General features: G+C 35.9%; 2 protein-coding genes across 5 annotated transcripts in view; one reads left to right on the top strand and one right to left on the bottom strand.

Moving 5' to 3' along the window:
- Positions 1 to 610: 610 nt before the first annotated feature.
- On the top strand, positions 611 to 4308 carry clec19a (C-type lectin domain containing 19A). Its single transcript, XM_082143609.1, has 5 exons — positions 611 to 852; positions 2286 to 2463; positions 2563 to 2656; positions 3116 to 3248; positions 3879 to 4308. Exons 1-5 carry the CDS (start codon positions 765 to 767, stop codon positions 3953 to 3955), a joined length of 570 nt encoding a protein of 189 aa, XP_081999735.1. The 5' UTR covers positions 611 to 764; the 3' UTR covers positions 3956 to 4308.
- Positions 4309 to 8691: 4383 nt separating this feature from the next.
- syt17 (synaptotagmin XVII) overlaps positions 8692 to 24337 on the bottom strand; it is a 29716-nt gene continuing 14070 nt past the window's right edge. For all 4 annotated transcript variants that reach the window (XM_082142738.1, XM_082142739.1, XM_082142741.1 and 1 more), the window contains 5 exons: positions 19627 to 19778; positions 18924 to 19540; positions 17761 to 17881; positions 15640 to 15795; positions 8692 to 10028 (listed from right to left, as the gene is read on the bottom strand). In XM_082142738.1, coding sequence (XP_081998864.1) covers positions 9832 to 10028; positions 15640 to 15795; positions 17761 to 17881; positions 18924 to 19540; positions 19627 to 19778 — 1243 coding nt within the window. In that variant the 3' untranslated portion in view covers positions 8692 to 9831. The remainder of the gene's footprint in view (positions 10029 to 15639; positions 15796 to 17760; positions 17882 to 18923; positions 19541 to 19626; positions 19779 to 24337) is intronic.

Here is a 24337-nt window from a genome sequence, read left to right as displayed (position 1 = left end):
AATAAGTTCATAGCAATTCATAATCCTTTAACAGACGTTATATTGACAGAATTTCACCAATAAAAATAATATTGATTGATATTGATTAATAATATTGATTAATATTGAATAATAAATGAAATTATACAGTTAAATAAATTAAATCTGAACCAAATCAACAATTTCAACCAATAAAAAAAGCTTGCATTTGTTAATTTGTATTTATTTACATACAAAAGACAAATCACAAATATTGATATCTCTTTATGTGAAAATAATTTAGAGTACTGTCAGAAATCATTCTAATATGCTGATTAACTGCTCAATAAATATTTATTATTATTATTATTATTATAAATGTTGAAAACAGTTGTGCTGCTTAAAATTTTTGTGGAATCCGATAATTTTTTTCTTTCCAGAATTATTTGAGGAATTTATTTGAAATATTTGTAACATTATAAATGTCTTTAATGCCCTTGCTGAATACAAGTATTCATTTCTCTAAAAACAAAATGCTGAACCCAAACATTTGGAAGCCCAGGGAGAATTACAATGGGTTAATGAGGACCCAAAATATAAATCTTAGGCTTCTCTCTTCCTCTCTTTACACAGTCTGATGTCAGTGTTCTGGACTTGACCAAGTAGGAAGAGTCCAAAAAAAAAAGGCAGGGGCTGAGAGAGGCTCACACACCCTCTAATCTCCCCAAAACTCCACATAGTTCTGCAGCACACATGCACACAAAAAAACACACACACACTCACGTCTCATCTCTCTTGCACTAAACATGCTCTGTTGGGAATTGAGTTTAGTCCTACTGTTCACCGGCTTCCCAGCGTGGGCTCTGCCTTCAACTAACATCAAGATCACACAAGGTGAGTGCCACCAGAACCAAAGACAAGGATACAACGCAGACACAGATAATATGCTTTAATTAGTTTCTTTAAATAGGGAATAGAGTCTCAAGTTAAACCAGAGCTGTTATAGCCAAGTTATAGATGCATCTGTTTGTAATGTACAGTTTTCACCTCTATTTTGCAGTCAGTTGTTCCATTGAATGAATGTGACAGTATACAGTAAAATCTATGCTTGAAATGTTTTATTGATTTACAAGAGCTTGGACTAACAGTGAAAGCATCTTTAAAGGTTAAGTATGACTCATAGTATAGGCAAGAAAAGTTGTCGCGAAAAATATTGCCACAATATTAAGTAATGCAGTAGCACTTTACAATAAGGTAGAAAAATACTTTGAAAGCATTTATTAATCTTAATTAATGTTAATTTCAACATTTACTAAATTATTAAAATCAAATGTTTTAATTGTTACAATTATTTGATGGACCTGAGCTATACATGAACAGTTAATAACATGTTAACAACGTTGTATAACATTAACAATTGTTAAATGACAGTTGTATTTCTATTAACTATAACATTAACAAAGATTAGTCCATGCTTAACAAATGTATCGCTCATTGTTTTGTTAGTTAATGCATTAACAAATAGGACCTTATTATAAAGTGCTTTCCGTATCCACAAATGCATTAACATTGGAATTAATTGATCAATTATTTATTTAGGAAGCTTTTTCTGACATTAAGCTGACTTAAATCATTGTAATGTCAAGTCAAGTCAAGTATATTTGTATAGCGCTTTTCACAATACAGATTGTATCAAAGCAGCTTCACAGTATTAAATTAAAATAATACAACAAAGTTTGTTTCAAGAGGAATTTATTGATTGATAAAATTAAATTAATTATCCCCAAAATATCCCCAACTGAGCAAGCCAAGGCAACATGTAATGTAATAATGTAATATTTAAATAGTGTAATAATCAACATTTTCATGGAAAGTGTAACCTATTAGTTTTTGTTGCATGACAGACTTTCTTTAACTCTTGCACAGCTCAAACTAAATTGAATGCAGGCTGTTGCTGAGAAAAGGAAACAATGACAATATATTTTGTAATCAGTTAGATACTTTCCAGATGATGTTTCAAATAACGTAACGTGTTTTCAAGTGTATGACCTATTAAACGTTCATGCACCGAACTGCTGATTTAAATCTAAATAAACACTGCAAAATGATTTAATGTCATTACCATTTCCTCTAGCACTGCCCCTGCAACTATAACGCACGTTATAACGTAATGTAACGTAACGTAACGTAACGTAACGTGCAACTATAACGTAACGTAACGTGTTTTCAAGTGTATGACCTATTAAACGTTCATGCACCGAACTGCAGTGCTGATTTAAATCTAAATAAACACTGCAAAAGGATTTAATGTCATTACCATTTCCTAGCACTGCCCCTGCAACTATCAGACTTAAACCAGCCTGTGACATGTCCGCTCTTCTGGACTGAATTTGAGGGTTACTGTTACCGCTTCTTCCCCTTGAACCGCACCTGGGCCGAGGCAGATCTGTACTGCGCTGAATTCTCAAACGGACACAAATCAGCCAAACTCACCTCCATCCACAGGTATGATTCCTTTCCGACTGAGTGCTGAGATGCCATGAGCTGTTTTAGAGCACAGGATTTTTGCTGGAAAATCTGACTTTCTAATAACTTTTTTCATAGCTGGGAAGAAAATGTGTTTGTCTATGATCTTGTGAACAGCCGTGTACCAGGAATTCCAACAGATATTTGGATTGGCCTTCACGACAGAAGACAGGTAAACATGATAACAAGTGCAACACAAAACATTCCCACACAGTGCATTTTATGAATGATTAATTGCTGTTATATTTACTAGGTTGCAATGTGAAGCAGTTCTTACGCATGAAAAACACTAACAGCTACATGACTTACATATGTGTTGTAAAAGGCAAGCCCAGTCTGTCACTAATAATCTCATTTACGGAAAATATAGTTTCTTTGAGTGACGTTTAATCATTTCCAGACACTGGTGAACCAACATTTTGGTCTAACACCAAGTTGAGGTAGATAGTTTATGGATGATGTAACAAACCCTCTGATTGGTATGCAACGGTTCTCAGAGATCCTGGATCAAATGATGCAAAGCTCCTAATCTGTGAACTCATGCCTGGCATGATGACTTCAATTATCACTTCAGGGTCAAAGGGCAAGGAACAAGCACGTGATAGCGTTGTTAATCAAAGTTTGTTGGTAGGAGGGCACTATGGAATGGACAGATGGGTCACCATATGAATACAATTACTGGGATGGAAACCAGCCAGATGATGGCATCCATCGCATCCCTGAGGAGGAGGACTGTGTGGAGATCTGGTACAGACAAAACAGTGGTGAGTGTTGCAATGGACTGAAGCACTAATTATTATGGCAATTTTTTATACAACAGTGAATAATTTAGTTCATTTAGTACAATTAATATAACATGATAAAAAACAACAAGAACAATTTGTAACCTACTACTACCGTTCAAATGTTCGTGGCCATTAAGTTTTATTTTTATTTTTTACATCTCTTTTGCTTCTCAAGGCTGCATTTATTTGACAAAAAATACACTAAAACAATAACATTGTGAATTATTATTACAACTTAAATAACTGTTTTCTATTTTAATAAATTTCGAAATGTAATTTTGGCAAAGTTACATTTTCAGCATCAGCATCTTGATCCTTCAGAAATAATTATAATATGCTAATTTGCTTCTTTTTTTTTCTTTTTTTTGGAAACCGTGATACATTTTTTTTCTCCAGGATTCTTTGATGAATAGAAAAATATTACTGACCATAACAATTTGAACAGTAGTGTATATTTACAAAAATATTAGTTTGATGAATCAACATTATGTTGTAATTCATTCTATTTTTATTTATTTTTTACAAGTTGATTGACAGCCCCACTAATTATGTAACATTAAAATGCATTACAAAATGGAGAAACTGTTTGCATCTTTCCATCTTTTGCAGCTCTGAGGTCTTGGAATGACAACAACTGTGATAAGGCCTTTCCATTCGTCTGTAAGATTCCTACACTGGAAAGCTAAGCTCAGATCTAAGATTGTTATCCAGTTCTTTATCATCATTCATCATCAACACTGACACCCCAACATCCCTCGATCACAGTGTGGCGACAAGATGTCAGCTCGTCTGCATCCCTGCAGTGATGATGGTCTCTCTCTATCCTGGCACTTCACATGCGTTTCTCTCCCCTTCCCTCCAGTTCCCTGCCCCCATCGTCCCTCCATCACTGTTGCTGTTTTCTTGTTCCTCTGGGGCCGTGACTCATGACGTACACATTCCTCAGTTTAACACTTATGGAAATGAACCTTTTCTTTTCTCACAGGAGGAGCTGTTGCTTATATGTTGATATTGACTTTGTGATGTTGTTGGGAATTACCTAGTACAGGGGCCTGTACCATGAAGCCGGTTTAGGTGGCTAGCCAGCAATGTTTCAGTTTAGTTTCCGCCAACCCTGGGTTTTAGGTACTATGAAAGTAGCTCAGCTTTAATCGGTGTTCGTTGCCATGGTATTTTACGCTGCACGGCTAACCTGCTCCGGGGCAGGTTATGTTCTGGATTCAAGATCTCAGACTGAAGTTTGACCAATCAGCTGAGAGCAAAGAAACATAGGTGACGTAACTTATTCCCAGTGTCTGTTGCAATGACTTCACCTTTTCTTCCAAATCCTGTGGACATCTCAGCGCAAATTGTTTGACGAGCACTTCGTAGAGAGAGTTTTTAGCCAGACAAAATCCCCTTGCCTTTCCTGATAGTTACTTGTATGAAAGATACAGATTTTCCACGGAAGGAATGTCTTATCTTTGCGAACTTCTTGAGCCGCACATAAAGAATTTAACACATCGAATTCATGCACTTACTGTACCGCAAATGGTATTGCGTTGCGTTTTTTTTGTTGCAAGTGGTACATTCTTGTACGGTGGGTGACGCACAGAAGCTCGGGGAAAACACGGTTTGTCGAACCATTAATTCGCAAGGTGGTCCTCGCTCTGCAGGAGTACATGAATAGTTTCATTAATAGTGTTCCCCGGACATTTATCGGCCATGTCCATAAAAGAGGGCTTTTATAAAATTGCCGGTAAGATATACTGATAGGGTGACATCACATGAACACTTTTTTTTTTCTTTTTTTTTTTTTTAAAGCAAATTGCAAATGTACTATACAATATAATACATGTTAAGAATTATTTTAAATCTTTATTATTATTCTGTTAATCTTATGATAGGATTCCCTAGCTTTCTTAGTAGTACAAATACGTTCTATATTTATGTAAAATTATGTATATATGTATGTGTAGCCTATATGTGTAATATAGCCTATAGCCTATTTTTATAATATATAAAAAATGTGCATGTATAATTTTTTATATATTATAAAAATAGGCTATAGGCTATATTACACATATAGGCTACACATACATACATAATTTTACATAAATATAGAACGTATTTGTTTAACTTACACATTAACAATCAGCAATCTTTCTCCAACAGTCTTCTCTTGCTTTGGCAGCAGAGACCGTATTGTTTCGAGCTTGAAATACATATTTAAATTCATCGTAATTCTGAATGATTATCTCTTGCTCCTCCGCGGAAAAATATATCGCTCTCGCTCTATCCGCGATTGGTTGTTCAGTGTCGACGTCACTCTTTTATGTGCACGCGCGCGTGGAGTAATCATAGCTTGAGGATCAAAGCCTGAGTTGACAGAGAAAGTTGATGAGCTGCATCATGGTACCAATAAAGCCTGATTACATCGGTTTGGTTTTGTCAACTCAAAACTAATCATGTAACCTCGAGTTTGTTCAGCTACCTTCATGGTACAGGCCCCTGGTCTCCACAGAGATAGTTAGCTGCAGTATTGGTGTTATATGACTGAACACTTAGTTCACAAGGAAAACTGAGGTCCCCACCCTTAATCATCTGGCTGTTAATATTTGGTGGAAAAAATGGTGAAAAAAAATAAATATTTGCTGAACCCCCAAACTTCTGTTATTTTTGTAAGAGGATGGTCTTATTTTTAACGTGTGTCCATTTAATGACCCCTGAGTCTGGATCTGGCATCCATAAATGCTGCCATAATGTCCAGCCGTGCACATTTATCTATCACTGACCTAGAAGGTGAGATTCTGAAAGAGAAGGGGTTTAAGTCTCTGTTGACTGCAAAGCTTCAAACGACAGAAAGAGCTTAACCTCAGCCAGGGTGTTGACCTTTTCTGCTTTTCTCTCCAATTAGTGACCAAAAAATCCCTGTTCTTGTCCACGCAGCTGTTGGTAAAACAACCTTGCGCACCTAAATGTTTTCCACAGACAGAGATGAGCAAAATTCAGAATTTTAAAGACTGTCTTCTTTTCAAATGAGCTGATTTGTACTTTCACTTTTTAAGTCATGAGCTGATTTCAATTTAAAATTAAAAATTTGAATTAGAATGAAATAGAGGTTTTACTACATTGCAATTCAAAGAAATTCAAGAGGAGTTCAGTGATGAAATAAATACTTACACAATTTTCACAAATTTTCCATAATTTTTGGGGGACATCATTGACCATTGCACTGGCGTCTTTTGCAGTGTCTTGCACGTGTCACTAAAAGTGAGCTCTAAAAGTGCGGCGCTAAAGTTAAAATAAGTTGTACTACATCTAAAAAATGCATCTCCATTGCCATGAGTCTCGTGATTTTAAACGCAAAAACACATTCTGTACAAATACTAAAGGCTATGGTGATATATGAGATGGGAGGAAAAATTACTTGTCAATGCTTTTGCATAAGTTCCTTGGGGAACGCAAAATATTTTGCAAGCAAACAAAAAGTATTTTGGGGGAACGCAAAACATATTCGAAAGAACGCAAAAGCATTACCATACAATCTCTTTTTTTTTTAATCACCATGTCCGTTTAGGGGCTCCGTACATTCTGTGTGACTGGCAGCCATCAAAACAAATTTTAACTCTGCCATTGAATCAGTTCACCACACCACAGATAGAAAAGTAATACTGAAATCGGGGTAAATCCTGGGAAATAAAGTATTCTTCTTTCAACACGGTTCAATGTGAATATAAATCTATTTGTGAAGTACAGCAGAGATACATTTTAAAGATGTCAAGTTTAAATCTCAGCTGGGGGCCTTTCATTGCTGTTTTGTAATAGACACCCATGACATATCCTAAAATGTATGTCAAGAGCAATATTCAAGTTTGTTGATATGATTTCATCTGTAATCATGGTATTTTTCATCATTTTGTGCCTGACACAGACCCAGGACTCACAGTGGGGTTAAGCTGTTCCCTTGTTGTTGAAGACCAGTAATTATGTGACCCTCTTCTACCCCTCGACAGTAATTATCTCCCTGCAGAGGGAACATTTTTACACAAACAAGCCTGAATCATTTTTTTGTGGTTTAATTAGTGTATTGTCAGTGTCATCACTGCAATTGCAAAATATTATGGTTTAAACAAATTATTCAAATGAATAACAAAGGGTTCACACATAAAAAAAAAATATAAAAAACTTCCAATGATGTTACCGATGTCCAATCTGCACCATAGTGCAGGTATATGAAATAGGACTACAAGTATAAGATTCAATAAAAAAAAACTATAAATATTACAAAACATACTGAAACAAGGTAGAAGCCCAGTAACAAACATCACTTTAATGCATTGTGGAACAACCGAAATACACTTTCCACATTTAATACATCTCTCTGAAGGATTCACACATTACAATCTCCATGAAAGAGACCTTTAAAGGGATTCTGCTGATTTCTTCTCACACTTAATAAACCATTACATGGACAGCATCAGCGTAACACACTCTCAGAGGGTTCAGATCAGACAAGGAGACAGTGGACTAAACATTTTTTTTGTTTTGTTTTGTTTAAAATATAATAAAGACTTTCTTTGTCAGTGAAGTCATTTCAATAACCTTTTCATTTATCATGATTTATCTATATTCTATCCATTTCTTTTTTCATCTATATTGTGACATGCTTTTGTTCAATCCTCTGTAAGTTATAAATATATACAGATATGTTTTAGAGATAAATATATCTATCATTATATCAATTTTTATCTAAATAAATATAAACATCTTCACTGGCACAGCTTCATTATTATTATTATTATTATGTTATTACCACTCTAATCATTTGTACTGTCATCTACGCTAACATTGACATTGGTGGAAACATACAACTGACTCTTGACCTGAAACAAGCACTTATCTCGCACAGGTCACACACAAGATTACGACGAAAGATACAGTAAAGTTTCTGATTGCACTTTGATTCTATGATAACATTGTTTTCCCAATCATATCTTGTTTATGCTTATAAACTTCATAGACTGACTGAGAAAAAGACAAAATACAGCTCCAACATGTCGATAATATACAGTATATGAACTGAACTTGACAAAAGCGTTGGATTAGGAGTGAAGGTAATAGAGCGAAGAGAAATGCACGTATCTGCACCTTCTTGGCATGGCATTATATTGCCCAAGCTGTGAAGACATGTTCACTGTTGTGCAGACACTAACACTAATGCATTTACACAGTTATACAGACCTCTACGGAAGCCCTGAGAGGCCATAAATGATTACTTCTCTCTTTTGTTGGGAGTCTTTTGACTTAATTTTCTTGTGATCTCGAAATAACAAAAGAAAAGTTGTTTTCTCAAAAGTTGGGGGTCGGTAAGAATTTTTAATATTTTTGTAGTATCGTATGCTCACAAAGGCTGCATTTATTTGATCAGAAAATACAAGTAAACAGTGACTTTTTTTATTTGAATATATTTTACATTTCTTAATTTTATTCCTGTGATGTAAAAGCTGAATTTTCAGCATAATTACTCCAGTTTTCAGTGTCACATGATCCTTCAGAAATCATTCTAATATGATGCTCAATAAACAATTCTTCTTATTATCAATGTTGAAAACAGATAAATGCCTTTCGATGATTTTAATGCATCCTTGCTGAATAAAAGTATAAAAAAAAAAAATTTGAATCATTTTTTTTAAAGAAAAACCTTTGAAAGGAAGTGTATGGATATATAATTGTTTAAGAGACGACATGAGAAATAGTGAGCAACATACAGAAAACCAAAAGTAAAGATCACAAGAAAAGAAAAAAAACCCTTTGATATATTCATATCACAAAAAAATGAAGTTAAGATTAAGAAAAAACAAGACAAAAACAATAAAATAAATAAAATAAAATAATGCATGGCCTCTTAAGGTTTCTGTAAATTTCAGCTGCCATAAGTGCAAACATTTACCAAACATACACTCACAAACACTTACACACACAATCAAAGGTCAAAATGTGCATGGAGGACAGTGATACGAGTCACAAAACAAGCTTTGGTGTAAAATCAGATTTGAAACAGTCAAACCAGGAAATAAAAAATTTCCATCTGTGCTGTCACAGATTTACAACTAGGCCTACCTCAAAAACTGCAATCATATTGAAGTCTGAAGAAAAGAAACAATATGATTAAGACACTGCAGACCATACCAGTGGTTAGATGTGGTCCAAACTGCCTGAGCCTCACAGCCTGAATGCAGCTGAGGATCAGATGATGATGCGATTATTCAGATCCCGTGTAAGATAGTATCAATGTGATAAAAAGAAAACATGGACAGCAGGCTTCTGCTCATCATCTTAAATGGAAAAACTCTCGGAGGTCTTTTTTATGATCTCTGAGGTCTCTTCAACAATCTACGTCTCCCCATAATATTAATGATAAGGGAGAGTGAACACAAATAACAGAGATAAAGCCCCCCATTCTATAGAGAATAGATTCAAACCCTTACAAATGACACACTGAAACCTCAAGACGCTCCCAGATGTTTGCGTTTTAAGTCAAAGTTCTTTTCCATAGATCACTGACTCTCCTGTGTTAGTATTATGTGACCTCGAGAGAAGCGGGAGAGACGCGGTCACACTCGGCACGGGAGCGCAGGCTGTGCCACTGTTCCACCGGGGTGCGCTGGGAGCTCATGAGCCGACGCCAGTGCGTGGTTTCCTGCGGGCCAGTGGAGAACTGACCAATCACGATGCGACCGACAAAATCGTTGCTGCTCTTCATGTTGTGCCCGTAAACTAAGAAGGAAAAGACATCAAATCAATGTTTCATTTGAAAATAATCAGACTAACACCTTATTAGTGATAATGGCTGCTTTGAGTTTCTGTACTACGAATGAGTAGTGGGGTAGGGGTAGTTCACCCAAATACTAAAATTCTGTCTCACCCTCAGGACAGACAGTTGACTGTAGCCAGCGACTTCCATAGTATTTTTTCCCCCCACTATGGAAGTAAATGGGTTTCGTCAACTGTCTGGTTACCAACATTTGTCAGTTTTGGGTGAACTATCCCTTTAAGATTTCCCCCCTCTATCCATTGTTTTATACACACATATCAGGGTTTTAAAAACATTTTCATTATAAAAAACATTAAAAAAACCATTAAAGCCGGGCTATGCAGTTTCGGGAATTTCTTCGCTGTATTCTCGCTTTTTGTTTGCAGGTTTCTCTCTAGAGCTCCCCCTACAGCTTCGGAATAGATATTTGACAACACTGTCGAAAAACTCATTGGCGACTCTCAGATACCAGAGGCTAGTAGATCAACGACATCAAAGCAGATGGGACATTCTTTAAAACGTCTTCTTCATTCGGGTTCGAACAGCGTGAGGGAGCGCAATAATGACAGAATTTTTGCAGATTTTTTTTGCCGTAAAGCTATTCGTTACATCGCGAGACCTGATATCACGCGATACTCCCTGACGCTGCGGCCGGCGGTCCGCCGGCTCAAAGTTGCAAGGGTGGTTTTTCGGCTCACAGGCGCTTGGGGGGTGCGAGACGACCACCATTCAACCCGAAAAAAGTCATATAACTATTCCAATGACTCCGAAGCTGTTCGGTTTAAGACAAAAAGTTACTTAGTTCACCTTTAACTGAAATAAAACAAAATGTTAAAAAAAACAACAACTTATTTTATTTCAGCTATAGATGCAGAGGCAACATTTCTCATTTTCATTTAGTTTAAGTTGAAGTACTAAAATAACTTTAAATAAACTAGAACTTAATAAAAACAAACATATCAAAAAACAACAAAATGACAAAAACTAACTTAGATTAGAATGAAAACAGAAAATATAAGTCAAAATATGAATAAAAACTATAATTACATACAGTATCAATGATACTAAAATAACATGAATGTATCCTCATTTATTTTGCTCATTATTCAGCTTTTCCGTCAATCTCTTTTTCTCCGCCTCAATCCAATTTTGTTAATGGAGTCGGGTCAGAGTATGAGACGCTGTTAATTTCATCACGTTGCTCATAAACAAGATTGAAGACTTTTTTTCCCCGCTGATTTCCCCCTCTTTCCTGTAACTGGCAGCGGAGTGCTGGGAAAATAGCAGGAAACGCAAATAATATTGTCACAAAGCCCAGAGGTGGCAGTCAAGGATGCAGCCGCACTTCAGACAAGGATCTTACAGCATCACGACTCCAGCTGCAGACCAGAGCTGGTGAAACGCCGTCACCAAGCAACATCAGCAGCTCTTGAGGAGAAGCTTTATCCAACTGAACGCCAAGGACTCCTTCACCTTGGTGTGGCTCAAGTATACAGCTAAAGTTCGTATTACAGCCTACAGGAGCGAACATAATATTTATTTCGACTACTCCTTCTCCTCATCACTATTTGAATTCAAGGTGGGAGACAGTCCTATTTAAAGTGGCGAGTTAAAGAACCTTCAATTAGATTAGCTGACACTCTTTTGTGGAACAAAATGTGAATATATAGTGAAATTATAAAAAAAATAAACATAATACAAATATTAAGTAGTCCACATGACTCTTGCGCTATATTCCAACCCAAGCCTGCGAGTCTAATATCTTCAATGAATCAGCTGATTCAGTTCATAAAGCCAATGTGAATTTCTGAATGAATGATTGAATGATCATGAATCATTTCTTGAGTTCATCTCCCCGACTCAATGATCCGGTTGCAATGGTTGATAGCCAATTAAAAGGGGTGATTATCAGTGAAATAAAGTTCCCTTAAAATTAAAATTCTGTCATCATTTACTCATCCTCAAGTTGTTTCAAACCTGTATGAATTTCTTTCTTCTGCTGAACACAAAAGAAGATATTTTGATGAATGTCTGTAACCAAACAGTTGATGGACCCCATTGACTTCCATAGTAGGAAATAAAATACTATGGAAGTCAATGGGAAAGAAATTCATACAGGTTTGAAACAACTTGAGGATGAGTAAATGATGACAGAATTTTCATTTTAAGTGAACGACTCCTTTAAGAAGATTTGGAATATAATGCACAAGTTGAATGGACAACTTTCATGATAATTTTATTATGTGCTTTTGCATCCTTTTTGGAATCTGAAAGCTCCCTATTCATTGTAATTGTATGGAAATGAGCAATCAGCAAGTAATCCAAAATGTATCCAAACAAATGTGTTAGGAACAACATGAGGGTGAATACTTTATTCAGGGAGAATTTTTATTTGTGACTTATTTGATCATTTCTAACCAGTCCTTTAAACAGGAATAATTGAAAAAACACATCAATATTCATCTTTCTTATAACCCTATTAGTCGATAAAAGAGTTTGTTAAACCACATTCATGTCTTCATTCTCTGCAAAATATATGTCAGTTAGGAGACAAACATTGAGCTGTTTGGATGGCTGACATCATCAGTTTAAGGCTAAGGAACAGGCGTGGTGAGTGTTTGGCGCAGACGCATGCACTGGACTCGCTATGTTGAGCTGTTGACATCATCAGCATGTGTCACATTCAACAGTCCTGAGGGAGCTCTCCTACTCTGGGTTGTGATGAGGTACAGATCGTTCCTGTTAACTCTGGATAATCTCCTACTCCAAAGGCACAATTGTGTAATCAAAGGAAGCATATTTGAAAAGTAAAGAGGGGAAATCTTCAGGTCAAAACAACACATAACAGCAGTAAACCAATATGAACACTATCATTTACCCCACTTTTATTATTTTAAATAACCCATGGTAATGTTCGTGTGGCAGTAAAAAAAATATTATTATTCTTTTTTACAAAATGATTGTATTATATTTTAGTTCAATAATATTTTTTACTTAATATTTTACCGGTAAGTATTTTTAAGGGGATTTTATGGTACTAAATTATATTTATGCAGTAGTTATAATCCATTTATGCACTTTTTGAGCATTGGCCTGAAAAGTAATAAATCTTTAATGCTTTGAAAATAAATAAATCTTTAATGGTTTGGAGAACAGAGTTAAGTTTGATCTTTTTATAAAGATGACACTTGCCAGGTTATTGCTGAAGTAAAAAAAAAAGTGAACTTGAACTTTTTTTTACATTTATTTTTATGAAAAATGCACAAAATACCGTTTTGATTAAGCATGTGAATGAAGAAAATGAATTGTTATTATTATTATTATTATTATTGTTATTATTATTAATTATATATTTTATTATTAAAATCCTAACTAAACTATCTGATATCTGATTACTTTATTATAAAAACTGGATGTTTGTATTAACCTCATAATAATAGTTATAACAACAATAATATACAATCATTCATTTAGTGCTTCATATAATTATTAATATTAACAAAAAAAAAAAAACATAAATAAATATTGTATTATTAGAATGGTAACTAAACTAATATCTGATTACTTTGTTTTAAAACACTGATGTTTCTATTATATCTTAATAAAAAAAAAATACAATCAACAATTTAGAGGTTAATATTATTCATATTATTAACAAACAAACAAATAAATACATATTTATATTATTAGAATAGTAACTAAACGGCCTATCTGATTAATTTATTTGAAAACACTGGATGTTTGTACTACATTTTGCTTGTGTTATCCTAGTAAGCTCATATAAGTACATTTATGACGTTTCTGTGCATTAAAAAGTCTGTGTACATTTTGTACTAAACAGAACAATCCAAATATCTCAGACCACTAGTGAAAGCACTACACCTATGATGATGGGCACAGTTTTGACCCTTTCCAGTGCGCATAGCTGCCTAATGAGAGTCATGTTGAACAGAGCCAGAAGATCTGTTTCCACTCACTGCTTATGGATAGCATATGGACATAACACCACCATTAAACTCCTATTACCTGCTCAGCCAGAGGGATCCTTCAGTTAAAGACAAAGAGAATGATAATCGGATATGCAAAGATATAAAAGTAAAAGAACTGACAAAAAAAGCGAGCTGAAGAGAAGAGAGAGACTCATCAAACAGACCAGGAGTGAGAGACAGAGGCCCAGCAGGGGTGGGATTGCACAGCGTTTGATTGCAAGTCTTTGTAGTCAGAAACATCAGAGAGAAGCGGTGGGCAGACGGCCCTGGCTGGTACCACTGAGAAAGACACATGCTGACCAGCCTGGATGGGGCACAGGCTGCACTCACCCTTAAGAGTGAGATATTCCTGTATTTAAATAACACTGTTGACTCAGCAGATTAAAGCTGAGGAAGCCAGTGAAAACGAAACGTTAGACTGGGCTTGCTGCTCTCTACTGTCTCAAATGGCAGGTTATGAGCGTAGGCCACTCTCGGCCCCTATGCAATCACAGTGCATGGCTGCACCTGGGTGACGAGTGCAAATATTAAATGTCAGTGTGTACCAGTGCATAAATCTCAGCATGAACAACTAGGTACAGGTCAGGTTCTGACTGGCAGCATTGGTAATTGAATAAATCCTATTTGAATTTAAGCGAACCTTAATGAGGTTTCCCAAGGCAGCCCTTGGTCACAAGATTGATTACACTAATTGTGAGGAATTGCAAGATACATATCAGCAGGTTAAAAATGGGCATATCCTACATGTGGCTATTCACCTTTATTGTATTAGGTATCCAGCTAGATAGCTTCAACTGTTATGAATATGGCAGTGACTTTAATACATTAATTTAGTGTGAATAAAAATCTATATATAATGCAATATAATGTATATATATATATATATATAATTATTATTATTTTATTTTTTTGGAGAACAATGTTCACCAAGGCTGCATTTATTTGATCAAAAATACAGTAAAATCAGTAACATTGTTAAATATTATTCCAATTTAAAAGAAATGCTTTCTATATTAATATATTTTAAAATTAAACTAACTTAAACTAACTAATGATCCTTCAGAAATCATTCTAATATGATGATTTGCTGCTCAAGAAACATCTCTGATTATTATCACAGTTGTGCTGCTTAATTTTTTTGTGGATAACATTTTTAAGGATTCTTTGATGAATAGAAAGTTTAAAAGAATAACATTTATTTGAAACAGAAATCCTTTGTAACATTATAAATGTCTTTACAGTCACTTTTGATCAACCGAATGCGTCCTTGCTGAATAAAAGTATAAATTTCATTTTAAAAATCCTTACTGATCCAAAACTTTTTTATATAAAAAATATATTATATATATTTTTAAATATATACAAAATAATGCATACAATCATGCCAATTAAATTAATTTGATAAATTTTCCTACCACTTGAATCTTTAATATACACAAAAAAGTAAATTAAAAATGGTGTTTGCTAGAAAGGTCAAGAAAGGTCACCATAAAGACATTTCTCACATATTTGATTGTTTAGAGATCTGTATGAATGTTTTTCTGTTTGCATAATCCTGTGTACATGTTTATGTTCAAAACAATACCTGTGAACACAAGACTGACTTCACACAGGTCCTCTTGAGGTACACGGAAGCTAAAGGACTCATTGTAGCAGGGGTCAATGGTGCCTCTCATACAGGACGTTTTCTTAGTCTTCATCAACTTAAGACCTGTCACCAACTGCACCTTCACAAAAGGATCTAATAACAGAGAAGTAACTTTGTTAAAGTTTACGTAAATTGCCATCTGAAACAAATTTCACTTTTGTAATGTAACATTTCTGAGTGAAACAGGTTACTCAGTGATAAAAGATCCAGGGCAAGACTTGATTTTATTCATCAGGAAAAGATTGGAATATGAAAGTGTACATTACATACTAAAATGGAGCAAGACCACACTGTAAAATCTAACAGTTGTTCTAACTAACACTATTTAGTTAACTTTACTTAATGTCTTAACTTAATTGTAAAAATCTAGTAATTTCTTACTCAGAAAATCCAAATTAATATGAATTGATTGGTTTGAGTAACATTTTGTCATTCTTAATACAATTTTCACTAATTTCTTCCACTTCTGCAGCTATCTTTCTCCTTAGTTGCATTCACCCATTTTCCAAAGTTTAAGAGAACATAACATAAGTTGTCTTCATAAATTGATGTTGATTTCCTAAAATGGGTTTGTATGAAGTCACCATTATGGTAATTACTATTCCATTTGGTTGTGCACTGCACGTCATTTGTGTTACTGATTCCCTTCCAATTGATGCAGTGATGCAACAAGAAATCACAGTTATTTGTGCTTTCAAAGGAAGAGAAGTAATAGGTTTCTTTTAAAAGGTGACCTAAGTTCTAACTAGACCATTGACTAGTCTACTTTTCATGTAGAATAATGATCTTTTAAAACTGTATTGCTAACTCTTATGTCATTAACACCTTGTGAATCATAAAACTTTTAATTGGGTTTATATAATACATTTTATTTATTATTTGTTAAATGTAACATTAAGGGCCCTATTTTAATGATCTGAAACGCAAGTATCAAGCGCGAAACGCAAGTAACTTTGTGGGCGGGTCTTGGGCGCTGTTGCTATTATACTGGCGGGATAAATGACTCTTGCGCCCTACGCAAATCTAAAATGGGTTGGTCTGAAGTAGCTTCATTATTAATAGGTGTGGTTTGGGCATAACGTGAAATAAACCAATCAGAGCGACATCACACATTCCCTTTAAGAGCAGGCGCGCTTGTTCCATGACGGATTGCTATTATAATGGCGGATTTGCCAGGCGCGCGCCAGGAGCGGTTCACAGCCGAGGAGACCGACGTTCTCGTCAGGGTCGTAAAAGAGAGAGAAGTTACATTGGGGATGGAGAAACCCACCCAAATTAACTTCGGTTAAACAGGCGTATGATAATTTGGGTAAATGTGTAAGCTAGATGTATGCTTTTATAATAAATTGTCTATCTATCTATCTATCTATCTATCTATCTATCTATCTATCTATCTATCTATCTATCTATCTATCTATCTATCTATCTATCTATCTATCTTTTGTAATAATGTATGATTTGCAAAAATGAAAACTGCTGCTTCTGTGTAGATGAGATAAGCAAAAGTGTATGTCCGTTGTGCACACGCTACATTATGGCCAAGCATGCGCCCTTAAAACAGCATATGAATAACATGCGCAATGGAATTGTTTTCTAAACCTGCAAAATACGTTTGCACCAGAACACGCCTCTACTTTGCGCTGAACCGCCCCCGGGGAGCGCAAGTGTATTTCCTAGTTTACCGACGTGCGTCTGTGGAGGGAAAAGTCCGCTGTGCGCGGGTGCAAAATAGGAATGATACATGCGTCGGTGTACAAAGTCAATTGCGCTGGGTGCAAGATAGGGCCCTAACAGTTTTATTTGCAATTGCTCAATTTATTCATGCCCCAATGCACTCCGGGAGTCATTAATTCTGAGTAGCTACACTAAGTCAAGAGTAAATCTCAAGTAAATTATCAAGTACTCTATACAGTTCTTTTTTAGTTAGAACTCTTGTGTAAGTGAACTACACCAACTAAGAATTTGTCAGTACAACATTATTGTACTGACAAATTACTTTATTACTTTATTAATTATTTTAAAGAGCAGAACGAGGGAAACACACTGAAATAGATTTACCTGAACCTTGGCACATGTCAGTCTGAAGCAGCTGCTTTGCTCGGATGATGTCCACATTTAACCTGCCAGCACTGGGCAGGTAGTTTAAGGACAGAAGAAGCTCACCAAGCTCAACCTCATTCTGAGAAACATCACATTCAAGAAATCAGTGTCATGATCATGATGTCAGTAAATTAACACTTTGTACTTATACTACCTTTTTAAATGTGACAAAACTGAAATGAAAGCTTTAATGTCAGAGTCATTTTAAGATTAAAGCATTTGTAACATGACAAGTTGCTGGTTTGTTCAGATAGTTTCTTGACAAATGCTTCAGGTTAATATCAATTGGAACAGAGATACATACAGAATCGTTCAAAATATTATGGTCTGTAAACTTTTCTTTTAAAATAATTGAATACTTTTATTCAGCAAGAAAGCATTAACTTGATCAAAAGTGACAGTAAAGACTTTTATAATGTTACAAAAGATTTCTACTTCAAATAATTTTGAAAAAAAAAATTCAAATCCTGAATAAATTGATCAGTTTCATGAAACATATTAAGCAGCACAACTGTTTTCAACATTGATAATAAGAAATGTTTTTTGAGCAGCAAATCATCAAATTAGAATGACTTCAGCAGGATCATGTGACACTGAATACTGGAGTAATGATGCTGAAAATTCAGCTTTGCAATCACAGGAACAAATTTTTATATTTTTTATATATACATGTACTGTATTGTATGCACTGTATGTATGTGTGTGTATATATATATATATTATAGAATAATGTAACAAAAGTGTTATTTTAAATTGTAATAATATTTCACAATATTAATGCTTTAACTGTATTTTTGATCAAATAAATGCAGCCTAGGTGAGCATTTCTTTCAAAAGCATAAAAAAAATCTTACAGACCACAAACATTTGAATGGTAGTTTATCTTTTTGAGTCACATATTAAACCTCTCAAAATACAAGGTTAATGTTCATTTAACACATCCTAAACACAGATCTTGTAGGTGGTGTGGTGTGCATTCTTTCGAGGCAGGGCACATATGACTGCAATGATTTCACATTTGACTAAATAACTTAATTTAGTTTTATGTGACCTCACTTCATCATTGTGCAAGCGGCACACCTAAAATAAATGAAAGAAAAAAAAGGTACGAGTGGTATTACCTGAGAACTGGGCACCAGGGCCTTCCACCAATGCCCTCCCTTCACTAGGTCAACCTCACTAAGAGGAAGAGACACTTTCCCGATGACACAGTGGCGTGAAAATTTGTCAAAGTCAACCAAAGAGAGCAGTAGGGTGCGTCTCTGGGCCTCCAGGTAGGGGAGCTCAAAAGTGAAGCGCTCTTCAAACACGGGGTTCTGGGTCTTGCGTTTAACCCCAGTCTGCCTGGAGTTCTTGTGGTCGGGGAGCAGGCTCATCTTCACGTAGGGGTTTGAGTGCGCCATGTCTTGGCGAGCACCGTCGCACGTTACCGGAGGGGGCAGATCCCGGGCCTCAATGACTCGCACGCTAAGGTGGCCATTGATAAGATCATATTGTGTGCTGAAGTGCAGCATGCCTAGATGGTACCGCGCCAGGATCTCTTCATCCGTCAGAGAGTCAACATCATCACTGCATGAGTCCAGGGAGTACAGATGAGGCTCCAGTTTGCGGAAGTAGTCATCTGGTGGTGTCGGGGGCTTACGCAGGGGCTGCACCACTTCCTTCCTGGGTCCCATGGCCCAAAATTCAATCGGCTTTACATCCACCATGGGGGAGCTTGGTCGTCGGGCGTTCAGACCTGTGATATTGGAGAGCCATTAAATAGAATTCAAGTCAACATACTCACGCTAATCTGTTTAAATTGAGAGTGAAGTCTGGGCTCACTGGAGAGCTGGCCAGCCAGGCTGAAGGTGGATCGGGACGTTTCTGTGGTGGGCGGCCTGCAGTTTGTTGCGGTGTCAGATTGAGCAGGTAAAGCATGGTCGAGAGCCATGATGTGAGAATTTGTGCCTTTCTCGTCATTGCATTCATTGACACTGAAAGAGATGACTTTGTTAAGCCTTAGTGACACTACTGGCATATTCCCTGTTGGAAAGACCAACGTACATTGACATTTACACTACCGTTCAAAAGTTTGGGGTTGGCAAGATGTATTCATGTTTTTAAAAAGTCTCTTATGCCCATCAATGCAGCATTTATTTAATCCAAATATAATAAAAACATTGTGAAAAATTATTACAATTTAAAATAACTAGAAATCAAACCCATAACCTTACTGTAAAAAAGTAGCTGCCTTAAATTCAGTTCTATCAGCTTGGATGTTTAAGTCATTTCAACTTAAATTACATTAAACTGACTTAAAAAAATAAGTTGATCTTGAATAATCTTGTACAACTTGTATAACTAAAATTGCTTAACTTATTTTGATGAGTAAAAGTAACGAAAAACATATGTTGTCATAACTTATTGATCATATAATTATTTACAGTGTTGGTGTTGCTAGCGTCATCCTCTGTTGTTCGAACTACAGGTTATGTTACCATTTTAACTATAGCAAAACTTTCTTGGTCAACAGAAGGCAGCAGAAGGACTAGGGTTATTTCAGCTGTATGATGTTTATGAAACATTATGTGTGGGGTAATATTACTGTTATCACTTTGCATGAAACAGTATGATTACAGATGCTTCTGCCCATTAAGTCTATCACACAAATTCATGCTAAGTTGGTGCCAACTTCTGAAAAGAAACCACATTTAGAAGAGGGAACAAACTTTTGCTAAGTTATACTATTTGGATGTCAGTTCATACACAGCTTAAAATATGACAAAAAGCAGAGTTTGGTGACCAACATAGCCTGACAATGAAAAACAAATCATAATATGCAAAAAAAAATTAATAAAAAAATCGGCATGAACTAGCAAAACATCTTACAATCCAGCTCTTCAATTTGTTGTGCAAATCAGACACCGTGACTGAATCCACTTCTTAATGAATGTGCACTCATATTATTGCCCAGCGTTGTGTAATATCTGTAACATCATCATCTAATCTGGTTGTTTTCCAACTATAGAGGTAAATATTCTGTGCGGGATATCTTTGTCCAGGCCTGATTCCGAGTCATCCCTTGGGGATCATCAAGGACCCTTTGTGTCCATGACTACAGCTCAGAGGGAGATAGTTGTCATAGCAACGGACGATTCTAAAACAAATGGCCTTAGGAGCAATTCGAGGCAACGAGAGAGGCTGGACTTATAGGGGGAGGTATATGTAATGACCGTACAATCACAGTCTGGAAGTACAAGCTCTATTCAATTAAAGATGCATCTCCAATGTATTATGAATTTAACACCCTTCATTTTTTTGGAATCTCATAGTCAAAAGTCTTGCCACTCATCCAGCCATTTTGTCCCCATTTTTGGTTTTACACAAACATCCAATTTCCCACAAAGCATGAGCTCAGCCAGACCAGCATAAACCAGTAGTCTCTGGTGACCAGGAAACTGATGATAATAATGAAAATATTGCAAAATGGAAAAATAGACATGTACGGCCACCTTTGTTTAGTCCTGGTAAAAGTCACTGAATGATGTCATTAAGAAGGATGCGTATAAAAGGCTTGCCAGCTTGTGGTGAATGTGTGCATTCAAAGAACAAATTATCCCAGCAAACACATGAATCACTTCTCCATTTAAATCATATTACCCTTGCTGTTCCTGCATGGGAACACAAATAGCTCCACACCCCAGTCATTATGATCTTGAATAACAGGGAATAGACAAACAGGATCCTAGAACGTCTCAGGAAAGCCATCTGTTGCATCAATATCACTTCCATTAGCCCGGAAAACCAATGACTACAAACTAGAGCTACATGATTCACTGTTCTGTTAACCGTCCATAGTCCGTAGTTTTTCCTCTTTGTCGCCATCTCTGTTCGAAATCTGCAATTGCAATTATTCACGGAATTATCAACTTTACGTGGGTTGTGCCTTGGTACGGCACAGCGTGGATGAATCCAAGGGGGTAATCTTTCAGAAAAAACGGAAGCTTCCCCGGGGGCCGCCATTGATTAGCAGACCATCACCTGCTGTTAGCATTCCATTGACTCCCATTCATTTTGGCGTCACTTTGACAGCGAATAACTTTACATCTGAGGCGTTTAAAGACTCCATTTGACCATTATTTATTTCTAAAGAAACACGAAAATGTATAAAAGGCTCCATTACCTTGTATCTTACGTTATGGCCCTGTAGAAGCAGTTTTTGTAAAAATAGGCTAACGATTGCGTCATAACCACGCGACTCTCTGTCGCACAGTAGAGAAATTACCGTATGGACAGGAGGAGAAGCTCACGGGCAATCGGGGGGACGTGGAGGCAAAATGACAAAGTAATTAATCAGAATACTTAGCAAAAGTTTCTCCTGCTCCTATAGCTCATGGACACCTCCTACTCACACTCTCCGTCTCTGCAAGTTTCGGAAGGGAATGATTCAGATTTCTCTTGGCACAGCTACTAGAAGACAGACGGGTTGCTCACGTCACATCTACGTCGTCAAGCTCAGTTTGAGTCTGCGCAGTACGCTCAGCCATCAGGAAGTGAGTGCTTCTAATTGACTTCACTTTTCTCCGTTGAATCCAATGGGGTCGCTGTGTCCATTTCTTTTACTGTCTATGGATGAATCCAATGTTTTGAGGAGAATGTGCGGCTGTCAGTCACCGCGCCGGTGTGGATCCTGTCATTCGGAATCACAGATTCTACTTTTTGGAAGTATGACCAACATAAGAATTCTTACCGGAAAATGTCATCTGAACAAGTAAGTAACATCCACTTTTGTTCTGACCAACTAAGAGGAAAAAAGGATTGCAGTAAATTGCGCTGATTAAATCTAGCGATCGCATATCATATCACATCAAACCGTGCAAATTATACTTTGTTCTATAATTGTTAATGTTAACAACATCAGTATTGCGTGACTACATTTAATGTGTATTAGGGCTACCTGTAGTTCAGTACTTCGTAATTGTATGAATTAAGCGAACAAGTGCGCTACTATTACATAATTGAACCACTGAAATGTCTTAAGTTACCTGTCCAGCAGAAAAAAAAGCCGCCTCTGCGTTCGTTTTGAACCCTTTCAAAACACGGAGTTCATGCCACCTTTCAAAAGCTCTTCCGATATTTATCCTTGTTTTCGCATGGGCCCGGTTGCAGTCTCTTTTTTTCTGTAGCCACTCCGAAGTCTTTTGCATTTTTCAAAGGGTGAATCTCACTGGTGATTGTCATTTGAACCTTTCTGGATCCACCATCAAATTGATAAGTTTAATTATATCAAGTGCTGTGAAAAAAGGCTATAAATCTCCATCTTCAACATCCTCGCGCACAATATAGTCTATTAGCCGAGACACCTTTATGTGTACAGATGTGACGCAATGACGCAAAGACATGCTCAAATTTCCTGTGGAAATCCACCAGTACCACTGGAATTAAAAACATTATTACAAGCTTACCGTTTTGAATCGAGCTAAGGCAAGCAGATAGTTTTGAACACTGGCTGGAAATGTACTTGCTCAAAAATGTATTTTGGATAACTTTTAACCCAAAAAAGTAACGGACTGCAGCCTTAAAATTAAGCAGGTAATTTGCAATGTCATACACACACATCTATCTATCTATCTATCTATCTATCTATCTATCTATCTATCTATCTATCTATCTATCTATCTATCTATCTATCTATCTATCTATCTATCTGTGTGTGTGTGTATGTATATATATATATATATATATATATATATATATATATAGAGAGAGAGAGAGAGAGAGAGAGAGAGAGAGAGATAGTAATATATAGTATGTATATCATGCATGTGTATTCTCTGTATGAACGGAGTACCAGAATGTATTTTGTGTGTACTACATTTACAAAATACAGTGTTAAATTGAAATCACTGGTCACAATGCAGTGTGCTCCACTATGCTTCCAATAAAAAAAATCAATCAAAAAAAAAAATCAGTGGAGTAATTACTTCATTAGTTGAGGATACAGTTAAGATATTTTACATGTGAATTTAAAATACAAATTAACTGAGATGATAACTGGATTCTGAGATGATATCTGTATGCCACATGGTGAATTAAACAATGAATGAAATGTAGTATAATCAACATGAGAGTAGTACATCAAACTTTTGGCATACTGTTATTGATTTCCATCTTACTACTACATCCATATTCATAATAAACATAACCTCTTTCTTGAATTATTATGTTTTTAATCAGACTGCCAGTGCCAACTTTATACAAAATTATGTAACACTTTACAATAGGGAAATTTTATTTGTTAAAATCAGTTAAGGTATTAACTAACATGAACTAACCATGAGCAATACATTAATCTTTGTTAACGTTAAAATACAAAAATACAGCTGTTCATTCTTTGTTCATGTTAGTTCACAGTGCATTAACTTATGTTAACAAATACAACTTTTGATTTTAAAGGGGTGGTTGATTATGATTTCACTTTTCTAACTTTAGTTAATGTGTAATGTTGCTGTTTGAGCATAAACAACATGTGCAGTTACGACGCTCAAAGTTC

This window comes from Leuciscus leuciscus, assembly GCF_965113295.1.
Source record: "Leuciscus leuciscus genome assembly, chromosome: 1".
NCBI lineage: Eukaryota > Metazoa > Chordata > Actinopteri > Cypriniformes > Leuciscidae > Leuciscus > Leuciscus leuciscus.
Note: the sequence above shows the minus strand (reverse complement) of the source record. Positions and strands in the feature narration are given on the sequence as shown.